At 35.7% G+C, this 20,594-nt stretch overlaps 1 protein-coding gene across 1 annotated transcript in view; it reads right to left on the bottom strand.

Moving 5' to 3' along the window:
* The window catches only part of LOC117421012 (A disintegrin and metalloproteinase with thrombospondin motifs 12-like), a 142,117-nt gene that overhangs the window by 57,334 nt on the left and 64,189 nt on the right, over window positions 1-20,594 (bottom strand). Inside the window, exons 4-11 of the mRNA XM_034034852.3 lie at window positions 14,545-14,744; window positions 13,812-13,895; window positions 13,442-13,566; window positions 12,908-13,057; window positions 10,182-10,325; window positions 7,400-7,544; window positions 4,585-4,677; window positions 2,465-2,610 (exon numbers count right to left, since the gene is read on the bottom strand). Of these exons, the coding sequence (XP_033890743.3) occupies window positions 2,465-2,610; window positions 4,585-4,677; window positions 7,400-7,544; window positions 10,182-10,325; window positions 12,908-13,057; window positions 13,442-13,566; window positions 13,812-13,895; window positions 14,545-14,744 (1,087 nt within the window). The remainder of the gene's footprint in view (window positions 1-2,464; window positions 2,611-4,584; window positions 4,678-7,399; window positions 7,545-10,181; window positions 10,326-12,907; window positions 13,058-13,441; window positions 13,567-13,811; window positions 13,896-14,544; window positions 14,745-20,594) is intronic.

Here is a 20,594-nt window from a genome sequence, read left to right as displayed (position 1 = left end):
GCATGGTCTGAACACACCTCATAAACGTACAAGCTGTCTTGACCTCCTGCGGAAACGAGTTGATATTGCCATGTTTCAAGAAATGCAACTCATGCAGAAAGACATTCCTAGAATCGCAAATAGATATTATCATGTTATAGGTTCTTCATCTTCAGATAAAAAAATAAGGGGGTTCTGATTGTTGGCCGGCGCAACCTGCAATTTACTCTTCTGGATTCGGGAAGTGACACAGAGGGTAGAATAACATATGTAAAGACAGTTGTTCTTTTGTTTCTGTTTATGCTTGATTTGTCGGAGTTCTGCTTGATTATCAGAGGTGATTTCAACGCTGTGTGGGAGCATGCTTTGGACAGGACTGGATTAGCAGAGGGGAGGGATCAGCGTTTAGCGTCCACTGCACTACAGAGATTGGTGTCTGATTTATGTCGTGTAATGAATCCCTCAATCAAAGATTTTTCTGTATGTCTGTACAGCCACACTCCCTGGCACTCTCATTCGGGCCGCCAGATGGCTCTTTAACACCATTTTGCTGCAGAATGAATCTTTCAGGTCAGAATTTGAAAACCAACTAGCAGAAATTCAGTTCATGATCCGCGTGTGTTATGGGATTCAGTTAAAGGATTTATCAGGAATAGTGCTACATCATTTGCTTCTAACCTTAGTAAGTTGTGACTTAGCAGAATTAGGAATTGGAAACCAAGTTGGGATTTCTAGAAAATACTTTGCATTCTAATTTATCTGCTAATACTGCACTGGAACTTGATTTAATTAGAAATGATCTTAATCTTTTACTCAGGCAGTGGGCTGAATTCCTTATTCATAGAGCTAGGCAGCACTATTATTTCAACGGCTCGAGACCTAGTCATCTTCTAGCCTTGAGGCTCCGGGCTAACGAGCACTTCGCAGACATTATGTCTGTTAAATCTCTGAAGGGAGATATACTTTCAGACCCTGTACAAATAAATTCGGCATTTCGCCTTTTATTCCAAACTTTACAGTTCTGATATTCCTCATGACAAAGACAAATGCACGCAGTTTCTCAAAAAGCTGCAATTGCCGCACCTTTCTGCCGGTGAAGCAGGGCTTCTCTGCACTCCAATATCTTTAGCTGAACTTAAAGACACTGTTCAAGATACGAATAAGGGTAAATCCCCAGGTTTCGATGGCATTCCTCCTGAATGTTTTCTGACTTTTTGGTCTCAGTTAGTTCCTCTTTTGCTTGACATGATGCATTCTGCAGTTGAGAAGGGCTTTTTTTACTAAAGATGTTAATACTGCTATTGTTAAAAAAAGATAAAGATCCCAATGATTGCACAAGTTATCATACCCTTTCTTTAATAAATTGTGATGCAAAGTTATATGCTAAGGTGCTTGCACACTGACTTGAAGCCTATATGACTAAATTGATTCACAATGACAAGACTGGATTTATTAAAACCCGGTTAGCATATCTCTGGATGCGAAGAAAGTTTTCGACCACTTAGAATGGCAATATCTTTGGTCCGTTCTAAATCATATTGGTTTTGGGGAAAATTTTACAGGCATGATTAAGATCTTGTATGCTAATACCTCAGTGATGGTGCTGACAGGCAGTAAGTGTTCTCCCCAATTTAACATCTCCAGAGGAACTCTGCAGGGTTGCCCCCTCTCTCCTCTGCTGTTTGCCCTGTCTCTTGAGCTGCTTGCTCAGGCTGTTCGTCAGTCAGTTGATTATACTCCCATCACCGTTAATAATACTCAACATCATATTTCGCTTTATGCAGATGACGTATTTGTCGAAAATGTGTCTCAATCACTTCTTCACCTATTGACTATTTTATGCGTCCGCTTACTGTATGGTTTGATTTAATCTATTCAAATATTGCTCTCAGATATTGTAAGCTATGGTTTGGCCCCATAAGCACACAGTTAGTTACTGTTTGGCGCTTAGTGGAGACGCATACAAAAACCCAACTTAAGCGGCACTCTCACTCTCCTATATTTCATAAATGTACTTTAAGTTAAAATCTTTGTAGCAGTGATGATTCAATTAATTAATTTTTTTTTTTTTTTTTTTTAGCCGTGACTGTCGAGATTTATACATATTTATCTTTATCAATCATTAGTGGAGCACACATGGGTTGTGAAGCACACATGGGCTGCTACAGGGGGCTGGGGTTGTGACACCCATCAAGGGGAGGGAGCTTCGGATAGGATTTATAGTACTGATTTACAGTCGCTGCATTTTCTGCAAGATTAGGGCTCAGGTTCCGATTGCCACTAACCAGAAGTCTGTTAATCTTTTGCTTTTATTGTTATTTGAAAACAGGGAAATGAAAAGATGTATTCCAGAGTTTTTATCATGTTATTGTAGAAAAGAATACCAGTAATAAAAAGTAAAACATTATACTGAACAACAAGGATGTTTTGAATGATGGCACAATGATGAATGTGTAATGTGAGTAAAATGCAGTGCATCACTCACTGTGGGTTGTTGCACTGTCTCTCTGCAGACTGAATTCCAGCACCGCAGGTCCGTGTGCAGTGGGACCAGGAACTCCACATGCCCCATTTCCCATTCATTTTATCAGGGCGCTTCCCCACAACCACACACTCTCCAGAAAGGCACCACTGGATAGGAAACAAGCAGTAAAGACAGCATAGAAAATCAGATGGTTATTAAAAAAGATGAATATTTCTACATTACATATATATAATTTATTATATATTGCCTACACGTGTCAAGAGTCCCCTTTTACTCAAAAGATATTTTCAGTGTGTTCACATTTATGGAGGAAACAGAAATGCAAGGAAAGGAACAGAAAAAAAAAACATTCAGTTTAATTGAATGCTTTACGTACTCAGAATGTACCCCCTTCCCAAAGAAATAAAATAAATAAATACTGAGACCTACTCTTAGTTCAGTCATTTTTTTACTGGCCCCATGACAGAAATTCCAGGTTTGCTTGGATTGCCTTAGAAGGTAAAATATGGTGGTGACCACATTTCATAATAAACAATTACAAAAATAAATAGTATGCAAATTCTGAGGGTATAAACTTGTGATTTGACTGTCCATAATTACACTTGTTTACACACCAGTAAGCAAGGAATGAACACCTATGCTACAGCCATAGCAGTATCTGTCTTTCCCTTATGCAGTTATACTATACCAGCTTGAAACTGTATTGTAAACTTAAAGCCAAGGGGAAGGAAAAAAAAGGACTGAGTCATACGATTCTATCCAACTATGAATGGAAGCCAGATTGTAATAAACTGCACTGAACTACAGCTCAGTAAAATATGTTAGAAATGTCTGGCCCATGGATAATGTGAACTAGAATATGGGGCAAATTAAATCTGGAGAGAGAAACAACATATACAAATCCTACATTTATAGTACTGAGCAAAAAATATATTATATAATATAATTGGTTGTGCGTCTGCCTATGGATTATAAACACCAATTTGTACATGTAATCTCAATTGGTTTTCCCGGCTGGCAGTGTCCATTTTCTCTTCAATTACAGTGTGTGGATGAGCTGCTGTAATTCTCCAGTCTCCATGATGGATTTAATCAAGCAGAGTGGCTAGGTACAGCATTTGTGCACTCCCAATCAAGGACTAACCATGAAACCTTTTTATTCATAAACAATATGCTGGATTTTCAGAGTAATTCCCCTTTAACATGTTTTTGTCATGCTGCTGTTCAATTAAAATCAGTAGAATCTGTTAAAAACATGATAATTACGCAAAATATATCTCCCTCATTTATCCTCAACTACACAATAAATCAAATACCAATCAATGGCAATCAAAGATCGTCTTCTCTGACAGGAGGGCATAATCTTGTTTTTAAAAAAAACGTTCTGTTCAGATATTTACCCAGAACAAAAAAACAATACTAATAAATGCCCCCGAGATGAACAAGGATAGACCCACTGGACTGTTCTATATCACATTTGTTGTATATATTCAAATTACATTACACGTGACAAATATAATATGAAAATCCAATGGATTTTATGTCAAACAGATAAAAGAAAGATAAGGCACAGATAAAATATGAGTGCTTTTAATTAGAACTGCAGTGAGCACATTCGTCTGGAATTTGAACAGCCTCAAACAAGCCCTGTGGAGCTCACATAAAGCTTTGGCACTGTTCGTAAAAATGCCTCTATGGAGCTTGCAGATTAAAAACTGAAGCTCAATAAACTGTACAACTCAGCTATGTTTTTCTGCATCTAGGAAGTTTGAGATGCATTTAAACTTCTTGCTGCGGTAAAAGCTATATATTATTAGATTGTAGAAAACTTGGTGGTACACCTTACAGCTTGATGCTTAAAGTAAAATGCTACAAGGTCGTTTTGACTATTATTACTGTTGTTTCAACTGGGGCTGGTTTATTTTTCTGCAGCTAGAATTGTAACTGAGAATAGTATGTCAAGTTTTTACTTTTAAACTATCTTAAGGTGACTTGTGGGTTATTCGGCTATCCTCATTTGTGTAACATCTACAGTACTCTATGAAGGGTTGTGGTGTTTCCTCTATAAATGCAGTGTAATAGTCTGGTTTGACAAAAACCTTTTAAGAAAATGCAAATACCCTTTCCTTTCCACACCAGGTACCATCTGCAGCTGCATCCAGCTTGGAACGACATGATCCATTTACTGAGCACCAGAGGGTCTGGCATACATTCTGCAATTATAAAATACAGAACAACATTTAAAAATAAACTCTAAGTTGATGGGGTTTTTTTTTTAGTTACTTATTTTAATTTAAATTGGACAACATATTATTTTAACAAAATACAGACTAAACTGCTCAAATTAATTTGCAAATCCCTCTGGCATGTATAAATTGTATGAAGTTTTTTTTTTTTCACAAAAAATAAATCTGTCAGATTTTGATATTCTTTCCTAGACCCAGCAATTGGTATGTGATGACTGTATTTATTGTAATAGCAAATAAGCATCCATATATTTTAATTTAATCAAATTTGGACATGTGTTTCTGAATATGTAGCCTACATTAGGAAAAACAATGAATAGGCTAGATTTCAAGCACAACTAGAAAAGCATGACCTAGATTCAGAAGTGCCAAGGAATGTTCACACCAAGTTCCAATGCAATCTAAGCAGTGGTACTCAATAGATTTCTAAACAGTTAGTGTGACATACATATGTACAGTATATACATGCTGTCTAAGATATTCACATTTCAAGGGATAATACTTGGTTGATAAATTATGATGTTTTGGATTCAGTTATACTTTTTTTTTTCTTTAACAAGTATTTAAGGGTATAATAGTTTTGATGATAATTTGCTTTAAAATAAAAACGTTTATAAGTGAAAGATAAGTAAGACACATGAAAGTTGATTATAAAAAAACATTCACCACTAATCTCTTTAATATTTGGTTAGGTTACACACATATACAAACACACACACACACACACGCGCACACACACACACACGCGCACACACACGCACACACACGCACACACACGCACACACACGCACACACAGGGTTCTATTTTAATCAGAAAAACATTACAGTAATGTATTACATTTAAAATAATGCATAACTTTTCAAAATGTGAATTGTAAAAGGGTGCTCTTACACCAAAGCTGCTTCCAATCTTTTGAACTAACGTTTAATGACCAGGGAAAACATTCACACAACAGAGAAAAAATAATGCATAGTATACTTCACAATATAATATAATCAAAGATCAGAAGTGTTGTGAAAGGACTGGCAGAACACAAAGCAAATTAATAATCTAATGTATGTTATTCAAAGAAGTGTTCTGATTAGCACAGGTACAAAACTGTCAAACACATTTTGGTCTTTCCCGTTGCTATAGTTTACATGTATAGGATTGTGCATTTTGGTGTATGGTTCAAATGGTATTAACATACGTGTACAATAATCATAACAGAAAATGACAAAACAAACAAGTGTATTTATTTACTTTGTGTCATTATCAATTACAATAACTATGGGATGTTTGAACCAACAATATATAAAATGATTCTATACGAATCTTAAATAGGCCATCGGAATGTACTGTTCCTTAAATTAAGTTATTTAAATATTAAATAATGTATTAACTTTCAATGGTGGTAAATATATATAGTAAATATGGACTGTAGAGGACGGCTATAGTGGAAAATGATTGCCCCGAGGGAAGACTATTGTTACCGACAGAGAGCTATAATGCCCGAAGCCGCAGGCACTCTGGGGGTAACAATCGTCTTCCCGAGTGGCATTTTATTTTCCACTAGGGGCTGAGTCTGTGGTACCTATTTAATATATGAAATCAGTCAAGAAAATAAGTTAGGCAAAGTAAATATGACTTGATATATTTTGTTTAAATATAGCTGATACAGCATAAGTAAATAAATAAATAACAGAAAAACATTTTTGAAGTTTATACCGCATAGTTATCAAAGTTTTTTTCTCTGTCTGGTTTGCTGTCTCTGTCTGGTTTGCTGTCTCCGTCTGGTTTGCTGACTGCTGCATAATCTAGTTTATATCCCGGCCGTTATTTTTCTTTTGTAGTATGTTTTGTTATTAATTTTCTGTTAAGTCACAGAATCACTATTTTACAGTTTTTTCACATTCAGCCATTTTCATTTGTTGTGAGGAGTGCAGGGGAAAAGGGCGTTCCTTTGAAAAGAGGCTGGACTGACAGTGATGTGAACCAATCACATGACAGAGGGAGACTATTGCCCGTGGTGTAAGGATTTTTGCTTCTATGATGAGATTTTAACCAATCACAGGGCCGAATTTTTCCATATATATATATATATATATATATATATATATATATATATATATATATATATATATATATGTATGTATATAACCATTAGAGACACCACATGGTACCCCGAGGTAGCGTTGCATTCCACTCGCTCTCTGTTCATTTTACATTATGAAAATATTCCTCATGGTTCTCACATAACCAATTAGTAAGAACAAAAATAGCTTTGTACACATGTGGATTCTCGCAGCTAAAACATAAATGTAATACAAGCACTCAGATACATCAACAAAGAAAGAAAAAGCACCAAAAAGAGCATAAGAAAAGCTAGGTAAAGAAACATAGATAACTTTATTATGTTTTTATTATAATGCTGCCAAATAAAAGCTACAGTAATATAACATCTATCATCTTATCCATAGCTCTAAATGCAATACAGACAATTTATTTTAATTTAGTGGGATCTGATCACTGTATTTTGATAATAGTTTTGAAGGACACCGTCAGCAGCACAGAGTTCCAAACTCAATTATATTAGCAAAGACAAGTGCATTATTGCATGCTACTCAGGATAATAATATAAAAAATTATACATTGTATAAATACTTAATGACACAACTGTTATAGTAAAAATAAAGTAAAATAACTTACCTCAACCTCATCACAGAAGGTGGTGTTGGGTCCATACTGGAGCTGACACTGCTGGTGGATGTCGTACAGAACTCCAGGGGCGACAATGGGGGCTGTCAGGTCTTTTTTAGATGGACGATCATCCAAACATGAGCCCCAGCCACGACTGCAAAAAAACATAATCCCAAGAGTTACGGAGATGAACTGGGAGAATATGTAGGACCATTCCTCTCTACTCTAAAGCAACAGATCAGGTTTCCGTTTCTGTATCTAACTATTCATTTGCCAGAAACACTACTTTTCTAGGTACATAAAACATCACACATGAACACACAGACAAACTGTGCTTTTATGCCATGTGCATCATCAGAGTATATGCACTGTTTAAAATATGTTATTGAAACCAAAACCCAGACTACTAGACTAACAGCATCTATAAGTGTATATTAGAAAAAGAAAAGAAAGTTTGGTTTGAAAAGTTTTCAACCATTTTAATACTAAAGAACCTGGGAGTGGGAGATGTTTTGGGAACACAACTGTAATGAAGAGATAAAGAAAAGGAAGGTTGAGTATTAAAAAAAAAAAAAAAAAAAAAACTTTTTGAGAGAAGGTTAAAGTAATTTGTGGGAATCATCAACTAGATTCATGTCACTGTATTGTGTGTAGCATCACAAGTATAGGTTTGAGGTAGTAGTACAGGTATAATAGTTTGTAGTGCTTATTTTAATAGCTCATAAAATTCCCTGATACAGCTGAAGTGGTTTCTCTATCATTAAAATATTTTGTGACCAAGTTATATTTTTAATTATAATCCTACACTACAATCTACACAGTTGCTAGTAGATTGTAGCCACTTTATTTCAATTTTGCTCATTCTTTATATTTTAATGGTTGTAAATGGTCACAATTACAGTACATAGATAAATGTTTTATGTACTACACATGGTTACTTCAATCATTAAAGCTTTTTTTTTTTTTATCTGTTCAAGAGCAAGGATTTCACATTTGTTCATTCTCATTTAAGAGTAAACAGACCCAACCCCCGTGTTCTTTTGTGTTAAAGCTCTTTTTTTGGGGACTGTTTGTCTTTTATAATCATTTACAATCTGCAGTATATCATCTAAAGCAAGTTATCCCTGACTCCAAGTCACACCTATAATTTAAAGACTAAAAACCGCAAAGAACAAAAAGACCCTGAATTCGAGACACATTCAAATTTTAAAAAAATCTAAACATGTCAAGGTGCCAGAATGAATTATTACATTATGACTAGGGCTATTGATTTTCAGTTTTAACCGATAAAACCAGATAAAACAAAAAAAAAAATGCAATCGGTGGATAGCCAATAAACTCTGAGGAAAAACTGTGGAAATGGCTAATCAGTTCACATTGACTTTACCCTTTTCCCATTAAAAAATAAAACCTAAAACGAGATTACAATCAGGATGGAGGCTTGTTAGCGGGATTTAAAGCTGTATTACAGTTAAGATACAGAGGATTTAAAACAGAATTGTGACGAAATGTACAGAAATGTCTACACACAAAAACCCCAGAAGAATGTGCCCGTGATCATAGGGATTCCGTTGTGGAAGACAGCAAAGAAAACAAGTTACTACTATAAATATTTTGACAGAAAAAAAAAACTTGCTTGACACACTCCTTGTGTTGACAGTGGTCCTCCTGTGGGCTTAGTGAGGCACAATCAAGAGGGGACAGGATGCAAACCTGCACTCCCCTGACTATGTGACTTACCCTGCACACCATACAGGGACTCCATAGTTGTCTTATTGTATAAACTAATAAAATTAACACTAATAAAATGTGGTGAAGAGGAGATGGAGGAGGCAAAAAACAAGACAAAAGGGGAAAGAATGGCTCAATCTGGAGGTCACGGTTCATTTTCTGAACCAGTACAAAAAAAATAAAGTATCTGCTTCATTTCTCACTGTGGCTGAGGATGACTATTAGATTTGGGCATCAATCAAGAAAAACTAATCACCATACCAATTACAATAACAATCAGAGAGCAATTAATGTTCTCAGTATTTAGATTTTATTATTTTGTCCTTGTCAGAAAGAACACCAGTGCTAAACAATAGTTTGACCTTATATTTATTCTGTGAATTCTAGCCCAAGTCTGTATTACAATACCAAAAAGCCCTTGACCCACATGATTTGCTTATTAGTACTCACTTTATAAAATCAGACATGTCTCATTTAGAACAATACAGTATGTTGGTCACGTACGTGTGCTGCAGATAACTGAAATATCAGGTTGTCTGGTACAGAAACAATGTGGTTGATTTTCAATCCTTGTGCCAACATTTGTGTTGAACAATATTTTAAAACAAGATAACAACAAATACATGATAAGTTTGCGCAGTTAAATTCAAATTAATATGTTTTTTTGTGGGTTGTTTTAAGCAATTAACTCTTACTAGCATTAGCAACATTGTTTCTGATCTCCTTATAACTATTTTCTTAGCTCATCTTTTTATTTAAATTACAGGGTATGTGGAGTGAGGCTGACCTGCATATGTACAGGAAATTAAATACGACTAAATGAAAACAAGGAAGTCATTTCACTTCAGGTTGCTTGCCATTCTAATGAACTGTTCATGTGTTGTCAGCATATAAATAGTTTAGGCAAAAGATGACCAGACAACTAGAGAGTCGGTGAACCTACTCTATTGGTAAGTAGTGAGTTCTGGATGACCTGCATGTTATGCCAGTTACAGTGGAATTGTCCTTCACGCTGCGGAGAATTATAGTAATTGTGCCAGCAATTCAATTATAAACTTACTCTAAGAAGCGGGTAATGTACTCCTTGCTGCAGTGTGACCATGTCAGGGGTGAAGGGTCATACTGTAGTTGGCGGGACATGATGAAGGGGTGTCTTCCAACTGGTTCACAGTCATTTCCCTGCCCATCATGGTGGATACTAAAACTGCAAGATCAAAGCACAACATTATGCTTTCTTGAGGCTGTGTGGTCCAGTGGTTAAAGAAAAGGGCTTGTAACCAAGAGGTCCCCGGTTCAAATCCCGGCTCAGCCACTGACTCATTATGTGACCCTGAGCAAGTCACTTGTGCTCCGTCTTTCAGGTGAGATTGTTTTAAGTGACTATGCAGCTGATGCATAGTTCACACACCCTAGTCTCTGTAAGTCGCCTTGGATAAAGACGTCTGCTACATAAACAAATAATAATAAATTGGTATACAGTTATGTAATAAGTTTTCAGTATTGAAAGCTTACATTTTTCTTAATACTTCAAGAAACGATATTACGTTTCTTTAAGTGATATATATATATATATATATAAATAAAATATATAAATAAAATGTAGCTCTAGCAGGAAGATAAAAGAGGCAGAGTTTACCCAAATATACACTGCTTACATATCAGGTTGTATTTTTTTCACAGTTATCGCAGATTTTACAATTTCTGTGAAATGTATCAATTTCTATTTCTGAAAGAATAGTATAAATATACACATTTTAATCACTTAAAATAAATACAGCAAACGTTTGCCTTATTGACACACAACCTGTTACACTGCATTTAGGATCCTGGCAGGCGGTTTAGTTTGCTTCCAGTAAATGATTGAACACATTGCATAGAGCTGCACGATTTGTAAGATGTCTTCAACGAAGACACCAGCTACTTCAAAGATCAAAAATATTTCTGCTTAAGATCACTCTGTCCAGTACAAGGAGACAGTTCATGTGTCTGTTGTTATTTTTACATTTATTTATGTTTTTATTTTGTTTGATAATTCACTGACGGTGAAAATAGAATTTAAAAAAAAAACTTTTAAATATTCTACAATTTAAAATGTACTGTTTTTCAGGTAAGCATTTAAATATTGAACATTGTTGTGTAATAACGCTAGAACATTTTTGGAATGTGACGCTACTTTTTTCTGCTTTAATACATATTGGCCCATATGCATAAAACTTAGCGTCTCCTTTATCGTTCCAATAATAGTCTTTAACATGACATCGGGTGATGTCATGTTAAATATAATTCATCGGGTGATCACTCATTGGGACGCTAGAATAACATGTCTTTGGAGAGCAATTATACGTCTGATTCATAAAGCTGTATGGTGCCATTCATTGACCCTTACCGGCATCATAATTACCACGTGCTTCAGACCAGACGGAGAATAAGATGGGTTTTATCAGTCTAATTTCCTGGCATCATTTCTGTGTTTAGGAACACGTATTTAAGCCAATAGTAATAAGAAGTATTTTTTTTTATTTTTAATGCACACAGGCTTTGTGTGCTTGTGTGGGCTGGGCTATACATCAAGAGGAGGGAGATATCTTGGAAGAGTAAGAAGACCCAGCAGATTTGAGGTGATGCAAAACTTTTGGCCATAGCTGTACTTTCTTGTGTAACATTAGAGGATCCTTTTTCTCAACCAAAAGTAAAATATCACTGTGGCAAGGCAGAATCCCTGCTGCTGTAAATAGTGTGTGTGTGGGGGGGAATATAAGGCTGTACCGGCCTGCAATCACAGGTGTGACCATTCACCAGTTAGGTAATTGATGCTAATTGAGGAGTGGCCACATATAAAAAAGGAGCAAAATCCTTTGTTTGTTGGAGGAGTTTGTGCTGTGATTCTTTATATTGTTTTGTAACCTTGTAGTGAAGGCTAATGTCAAGCCTACATGTAGTTGTTTTTTTTTTGTTTAAACCTTTTGTTTTGGCCCTTGTGTCTTTGTCTTTGTGTCTTTTGTTTAACAAATGTGCATTTTGGTGCTTGAACTGCAGCTTCTTGACTGAGTCTCCATCCTGCCGGTAACAGCTTGGGCCGTGACGCTATCCTGTCAGAATCATAAACTGCCACAAAAATTGAATTTCTGGCAATTACAGTTTTTTATCAGGAAGGCATGTGCATGTAAAACTATAGAAAAACTTCCACATTTTTTCATCAAAAAGCGTACGCTGCCCCTAACCTAACCTCTCACTCGCGTCCAGCACATTTTCAGTAGTCATAACGTGACGGTGTAAACAGACAGTGTATGCCGCTGACGTCACAAGTAGAGGACACAGCTCATTTGCATATCTCTGACAATTGGTTAGATAAATTATTTCTGTAACAATCCGTGACGGTAAATCACATCGAAAATCATTACTGGTAAAATAACCAGGCCGTAGTTTTATAAAATCACGTGCTAAATACCGGCCAGTCATTTTTTTAATGACCGGAAATTACTGCCAATTATTATGCATATGGGCCATTATGTTTAATTGTGAAATATCTTGAAATACCTATTTTTAGACTGTGAAATAAGATATTTTTTACAGTGAAAACATACAGTCCTACTTATACAATACCAGGAAAGGATTAAGGACCCAGTAAGTGAATATGTTAATACATTTGGTTTTCCCATTTTGTAGTAAACTTTTTAGGGAAAGCAACTATTTAAAAGAGATTGGTAGCTTACATATTTAGCTGTACCAACCAATAAACCAACTGAGATGCAGTTTAGTTTTTCAAGGGGAATGGAAATACATTACCTGTGGCCCAGTTCATGTGCAACTGTGAATGCTACAGGGAGCCCTGAGTCCTCATTGATATTACAGCTTCTATGGGGCTGGCACAATCCAGAAAGATGAGAGAGTCCTAATGTCTCACATGGCTGGTTCTTCCCAGCACAGAGGTCTTTTCTAAAGAAAACAGGGGTGCAAAAAGAGCCAATTAGAAAGAAAAAAGAAACATTACCTACAAATTGATTTGAATTTGTGAGCTGCTACTACTACAGTTGTAAAGCTTTTGATGGATTCCTAAGAATAACATCAAATTCAATTGTGAACAAGCACATCAGTGACATGTAGCTCCCACAATGCTATATATATATATTCAAAATTAGACCCATCACTAGAAGGAAAGAGTATGCCAAGACACAATTGCATCATAATTGGCAGCTCTTGTTATATGTGAAAATATAAATGCGACATAAAGGCAAACGTACAGACAAACCGGATGCACACCCAGATATTCTTAATACAATGATGCTGAACTTGTAATAATGATTGCATTTTAATAATAACCTGGTAATAAGCACTGCAACATCATGGTGAGCTGGATGGGTATCACTTTTAGGGTTGATGCTCTTCTGCCACTTGCAGAAACTCGAGAGGGTGTTGTCTGCATGGTGGACAATCTTTAACCCTTTCTGAAAAAGGCGATATAGTATCCAGTTGAATTCACTGAGGGCACAAATGAAAAAGGGAGAAAAACAAGTACATAAAAGAAGAGGGGGGAAAAATTAGCAAAGGGCATACATTAAGACATATTGGGCCTGATTTACAAAGCTCTAACTTATATGTTAACACCAGACCGCCTTTAAATAAATCAGCACAGGCATTGAACATGCAAGTTAAAGTCACAGTGCTAATAATGTGACATCTGACACTATACCTCCTCCTCTTCCAGTAGAATAAGCCGCACGAGCACAATGTGAACTGCGTTGCCGATGCTCGGGTCGTGAAATATCCCAGCAACCTGCATCAATGCCAGAAGAGACAAATTAATTGACACCTCAAAGGTAAAAGACTGTTTCCAATACTGAAGAAAAAACCAGAAGCACTATTTGTACTACTCTATTCAAGTCCCAGCAAATGCATGATAAAAGCCTGTCACTTTTTTTTTTTTTTTTTCAAAAAAGGCACAGGCTCATTGAAATGCTAAAATGATTTTCAGTTATAGCCCAGCGGGAAATTCTCAAGGGAAACATAACTGGGTCATTTTGGGTAAATTTTTCTCTCTATAGCAGAGAGAAAGAGAGAGGAAGAGCGACCGAGAGTCATGGATTGGATGAGCAAAGATTGAACTGGCATATCTCCAAAACACAGTCATTTCAAACTTCACAGCCACTAAAACAAGTTAAACAAACTTCAGATAAATGTCAACTTTTTTTTTTATTTAAGTTATTTACATATTGCTTTGAAAGGTTGTGCATAATCATTCCACAGTTCAAAAAACCTGTGTGTATGTGCGTCATTCAAAGTGGATGTCTGTTTTTATTTTTGTTTTATCTTAACCTGTTTCACACTGGCTGTGAAATGCCTTGGAGCAGAACATGTTGTGCGACTGTGTCTGAGCTTCATGTAATATAATGTAACACTGTGACCTTTAAACTCTGATGACTTACCATATTCATAATAGTAAAGACATAGGACTCTACATTTTCACTTCCATGATACTCTATCATTTTGGAGTCAGCCACAACCAAAGTCTCTACCCATCGTTCTTTGCTGACAGAGCGTTGGGAAATTCGACGGTGGTTGTTCCGGTGTTTTCTCTCCCAGCTTTCTCTTTGCCTTTCTACCTTCAAAAAGTCACTAGTGGAATCTATAAAAGTAAAGAGAAAAAAATGTATATGTTGGCAATTCTGAATTGGTGTGCCATGTTCTTTATTTATTAATTAATTAAAAAGTTGTTTTCTGGGCTTACTTTTAAATTGTAATGTCCTGTATAATTAAAAAAAAGAATAATGATGTTAGAATATAAGCTTCTGGAGGTAATATCTCTATAGCTGTTCACTATAAAATATTATCAGCTACACAAAACCATGTTGTTTTTTAGATTTTTAACAAAGCCTGAAGCTGTTATTTGTGACTTTCTACTCTAGTATGCCTACTTTACAGTAGCTCTGCTTTATGACAAGCCTCAACTGCCGCTGATCAATCAATCTCTCAATCTTCCAGTGTATGAGAACACTCCCTAAACACACCATGGTATTTGTTTACAGTTAGCTTAAAAGGAACACACATATATATTTCAAACATAAAACACAAGGGAATGATGCAGAAAGTGGGTATAGAGCTTGTGTCCATAGATCTAAAATCCCTTTTGATGACCTAACCAAATTCAAGGTCTGCTTTCTAATAAAAGAAATAAATTTGACAAACCGACAACTAGTATTTATATTACAGTATAAAACGTATGAAGAACGTTGGGCATCTTTAAACTGAGCCTTCAATAAAGCTTGTCCTCTCCTTGCAGATATAATTGCATCAATTGAATGAAATCACTTAGTCATTTAAAAGATCACTCTCTGCTCATGCATGATCTGTAAGGGGAAACCTTCAGATCCAAAACCTTCAGATCCAAAACAGCAGCGCTTGATCATGTTCTTAACACACTGTATCAACAGTATATAGAGATTGGTTTGTACCATAGTATAATCATTTTTAGAGCAGGATTTGTAGCAAGAAACTTTTAGACAGAGATTTTACTATCATACCAAGGCAACGGGAAGGACAAAAGTAGTTCCCTTTCAATTCGAAAATGACCAACAACAATACTTTTGGGATATGCCTCCCACAGGTCAGGTATTTACTGAGCATTTTATGCCAGAGCTGCTGATAGGCTCCTCCGGGGAGTGACGTCCTTGGTCCCGCCTACCGAGGGATTAAGTAGTCATCCGCGGAGATCACATTCTCTTTTGCTTCTCACAATCAGGTAGGTAAGGTAGGTATAACTAACCTCCCCAGTTGCGTGATTGTATCTTTGTAAAAGAGCTCTCACTTCGAGTTTTCTGCTAATTCCACGGCAAATTTTGCTGGAAGTCAGCTTTCCACTTCCCAGAATCATTAACTTGGCTTCTGAAGACTGCGCAAACGCTGCACAATTGTGATCAGTTTAAGAAAATTATATATATATATCTTTATTTCAACAGCCTACATCACTCGCCGATTGTAGGCTACTTTTTAACCTACAGCATCTGCTGTTTGTGTTTTTTCCTCTGGTCTTGCAGCTAAAAAAATTAAAATAAAACAAAAACAATATATACGAATGCAGGATTTTCATGTTCGGATATTCGTTCGTTTTCAAAAAGTAATAAAAGCCATTATATTGCTTAGAATGCAGGCAGAGACAGCATAGCAGCAGGGACAGGGGGGCGTGGCTCCTGTGTGTGTGTGTGTGCCTTTTACAGCAAGATGTAACATGTTAAAGTAAAAAAATATCCCAGGAGTAAAGAATGCATTGTGTAGGCCTTACTTTACTGCAGTGAATTAACTACAAAACAAAGGATGCCAAATAGCAATTCAAGTTAAATGTTGTTTTGTTTATTCACAAAATAAATAGTACATAAAGTTGAAACCGCATTTAATTTATTTTTTACTTTTTTTTTTCATTCCTTGTTATTGCCGTTTCTTCACTGTAAACAGTGGCAATCAACATGTTTTCATAAAGTAATAACATGAGGTTTACTTGTGGCTTTTTGTAGCTAAACAAGCAAACGAAAACTGAAATTTAACTTAAAAAAAAACTCACAGTTTTGGATCTTGTTTATTACATTCCACAAAACAGAAAATCATTACAAAAAATATATAATATATACAATCTGTAAACAATCACTACACAACATTTCCAGCAAGTTGGGCACTGTTAAAGAGAGTCATTTCAGAATGACATGCTTGCCTTTTTTCTGTCCTATGAGATTCTGACTTGCTGTAAGCAGCACAACACTTTTCTGAACCCGATGGCTTTCCATAGAGATCACTATGCGTGCACGCGCATGATCTGGTTTGTTTACTTTTTGCTGTCTAAAGGTCTGCTTACACTGGGCGCGGTACTTGAAAGTAGAAAGTGGAAAGCGGTAAACCATGCGGCAAAAAAACCAGAATCTATTGTTTTGAATGGGTGCAATTACACTGAGTGCGGAACAGAAAAGCGGCACGGCGGAAAACCGTGAGGCAATTTTCCATCTAGACCAATCAACTGAAGTGTTGTTGTGTGACGTTATCTGCACTATATACATTGAGAGATGGCGAAGAAAAGACTGGTTTTCAGGGTGCAAAGATGCCCTCAACTGTATGATACGTCCCGTCCAGATTATAAGGATACGCTAAAGAAGCAAGACACCTGGGACACCTTAGCAGCCAAACTGGACATGTCAGGTAAAAATATTTACATTTGAAGAGCAACAGAAAACATACACTATATAGCGTACTGTATGCCATAGACCTCCAAGCAAAACACTTCAAAGTTGAAAAAAAGAGGTCTCAGTAATGACTGGCTTCTTGTAGTATTTCATGGAAGTTTTTTGTACAGGTTTTTAAATTATATTATCATAAAACTCTTCGATTCGCCATGTCACGTAAACAATTCAGTCACGCAGTCACACTATCTTTATATGGTGCGGAATGACATTGTTTGGTTCAGACGCGAGTTAAAAAAAAAACGATATATATAATGTCATTATAATATAATGTATATATAATATATTATGTTTATTAATATAAATATAATGGTCACTCTGGAGAATGCTACACAGGTGAAATGCTGCCTATTTTTTTTTTTTATTTTAAATAAAGACACATACACAAATATATTTAACCTTTATTATTCTTGACATTCTTCATTTTTTCTCAACATTAACATGTGATAATACATTTGCATATACTGCAAGGTTTCCCGCCGCCAGTGTAATATGAAAAACCACACAGTTTACTGCTTACCGCTTTCCACTACCGCTCCCAGTGTAATCAGACCTTAAAACATTTAAATAGAGGCCTGAGCTGCTGTGTTGATCCTGTGTTTTCCATGAAGCTCTTTTTCATTTGCCATTTTTTAAACTGTCAGGCAGCTTCTGGTGAGGCGGTAAATAAGTGCGAGTTATTTTTGTTATTTCTAGCGAATAGGAACATCTGATTTTTGTATCCGAATACATGTCAAAAAATATGTTTGACTATTCGGATATTTGTCCAAATATTATATTATATATATATATATATATATATATATATATATATATATATATATATATATATATATATTGCTGGATAATTAGGAAGTAGGGGATGATGCAATTTTTTTATACATAAGGTCATTATATATATATATATAATATATATATATATATATATATATATATATATATATATATATATATATATATATATATATATATAATGTTATATAATGTTCATGTACATTTGCATTGCAGTTGTTTACTATTTTACCATGTGGTGAAGTTGGTTATGTTAAGTACAATAACTATACTGTAGGTTCAAACATTTATGTTAAATTTTGTGGCCAGGTGCTAACTGGTGTATTGATTATAAATTACCCTGGACACATGGTTTAAAGAGGAGCCTAAATCAGGTGTGGAATGTGGCCAGGTGCTAATTTATGTATTGATTATCAATTAGCCCTGGACACATGGTATAAGGAGAAGCCAGTTCCTTTGTTCTGGGTCGTGAGTTTAGAGAAAGGGCAGCAATCTCCTTTCTCCTGCCTCTGCTATTCCAGTCATCAGCCTTGACTGACCGACTACCCGTACACTTTCTTTTTTTATTATTATGTGAGGATTCAATTTGCACCAATTAAATTGCAGCTGGACATTGTAGCCCACAAGCACAATTTTCAAGTGACCTCATATGACCTAAAGGCCTTTTATAATCTTGTAACAATTATTTCCTGCACTACAGGCTCAGCAACTAGATTATTGCACTGACATCTTTCTCTAATGTTAGGGTGGGCGAAGCAGGCGTCTGGCGATTCTGCCTGTATGGAGAGTTCTGCTTGGTGCTGCTCATTAACTTTGTCCTAAACCAGAAGTGTGGCAGTATCAAACTGTTGTGACATAAATTATATATTTAATAAAACAAGCCTTGTGTTAATCAGATTATTTTGCCTTTTATTACAACTGTGGTACCATCAGTAGAGTGAACATTGTAAAGGGGTACTGGAGGTGAAACCTCCAGACAGAAGGGGTACAGTTTTAAAGGTTTAAAAACACTGAATTAGATGATTAGCTACTGCATTTGCAATTAAAATGAACTTTTTTGACATATAAACGAAAGGGTGCTGCTGCTTGTCTCTGTAATAACTGAAATATCATCCTTGAAAATACAATCATTTTTTTTCTTTTTCTAAGACATCGATAGAGGTTTAAAGCAATTGGTGTTTAATTATAAAATATGGATATGTTATAAAGTATCTACTTCTAATGCTCTATGAAATGTAATTCTGGCATCATGAGAATCACTGTGCCCTTAAATAAATGTTTAATCAAAAGAGACCAATTCTTCTTTACTTTTTTTTTTCTTATAAAAGCTACTTCAGAATAATGATAGTCCTTGATCAATTAAAAAAAAAGATATGCTTTAGTTCAGTGTTCAAAAAGGTTCTTGACTTTCACTTATTCAAAGACCCTTTGCATCTGCATCATCTTCGTTCTGTATTTGCATTCTCTACAACTTCTATCATCCATTTCTCTTTTTCTTTCAAGCAAGTTCAAAGTATTGCTACAAAATATAATTCAAATTTACTAACATTATACTAGCAATGCTAGCAAATGTGTTTCCACACGGAAATTTGTTAATTGATATTGCATTTTAGTGCTTTACAGACTGGTCAGTATCTTTCAACCAAATCAGAGAGCATGTTTCACCCTCTGTATTCCACAACACATCACCCTACTCATGAAATCAATGTGCCACTTTCAGTTTTATCATGCTGTATTCTCCATATCAGCACGGTTGACGTTGCCTGCTTTACAAAATATGTACCTGAAGCTCCTCTCGGAAATTCCATTTCACTGAAAAGTCCATCCAAAACAGTGAAATCACTATCAGCCATGCAGATCAGCCACTTCACAGTTCTCTTCATCAACCTTTTCCCTCTTTTTAATGAAACTGACAATTGACTAAATAAATGTTGAATAGATTAGAAAATAAACATAGCTGGATTTTTTTACTTGTAATAAAGCAGTATACTATAGATTTATAGGACAGACACGTCTGTGTGCGGGTTTCCAGCCTCGGTCCGTTCACTTCTACTCCTGCTGATATTCCGCCACACACAGACGTTCATCGTCCTATAACACTATATTATATTTATGTAAAACAAAATGTTACATACTGTACAGTGTGTTAAATGGTCAAACATTGCCTGCCCAAAACTGAATTTTTCCTCAGTTTGACAAGAAATGAACAAGTATGCCATTAACATTCAGTACATCCTCTGCTAAAGCTGTAATTACAAACGAGAGCTATCAGTAACATGAACAAGAAAACCACCATGATCTACATCTACAGTATGTAAGTTGTCTTATATATGCACAGTAAATACATATAGGCAGTAGCATACATTCCAAGAGTCTGATACTCTTAATAACTTGTTAGTGTAACATCAATTAAATGTGGATTTAGTTTCAAACAATTAAATGTGCATGTTGGACCACCTAAT

Source organism: Acipenser ruthenus, chromosome 1, assembly GCF_902713425.1.
Source record: "Acipenser ruthenus chromosome 1, fAciRut3.2 maternal haplotype, whole genome shotgun sequence".
NCBI lineage: Eukaryota > Metazoa > Chordata > Actinopteri > Acipenseriformes > Acipenseridae > Acipenser > Acipenser ruthenus.
This window is presented reverse-complemented; position numbering and strand designations above follow the sequence as displayed.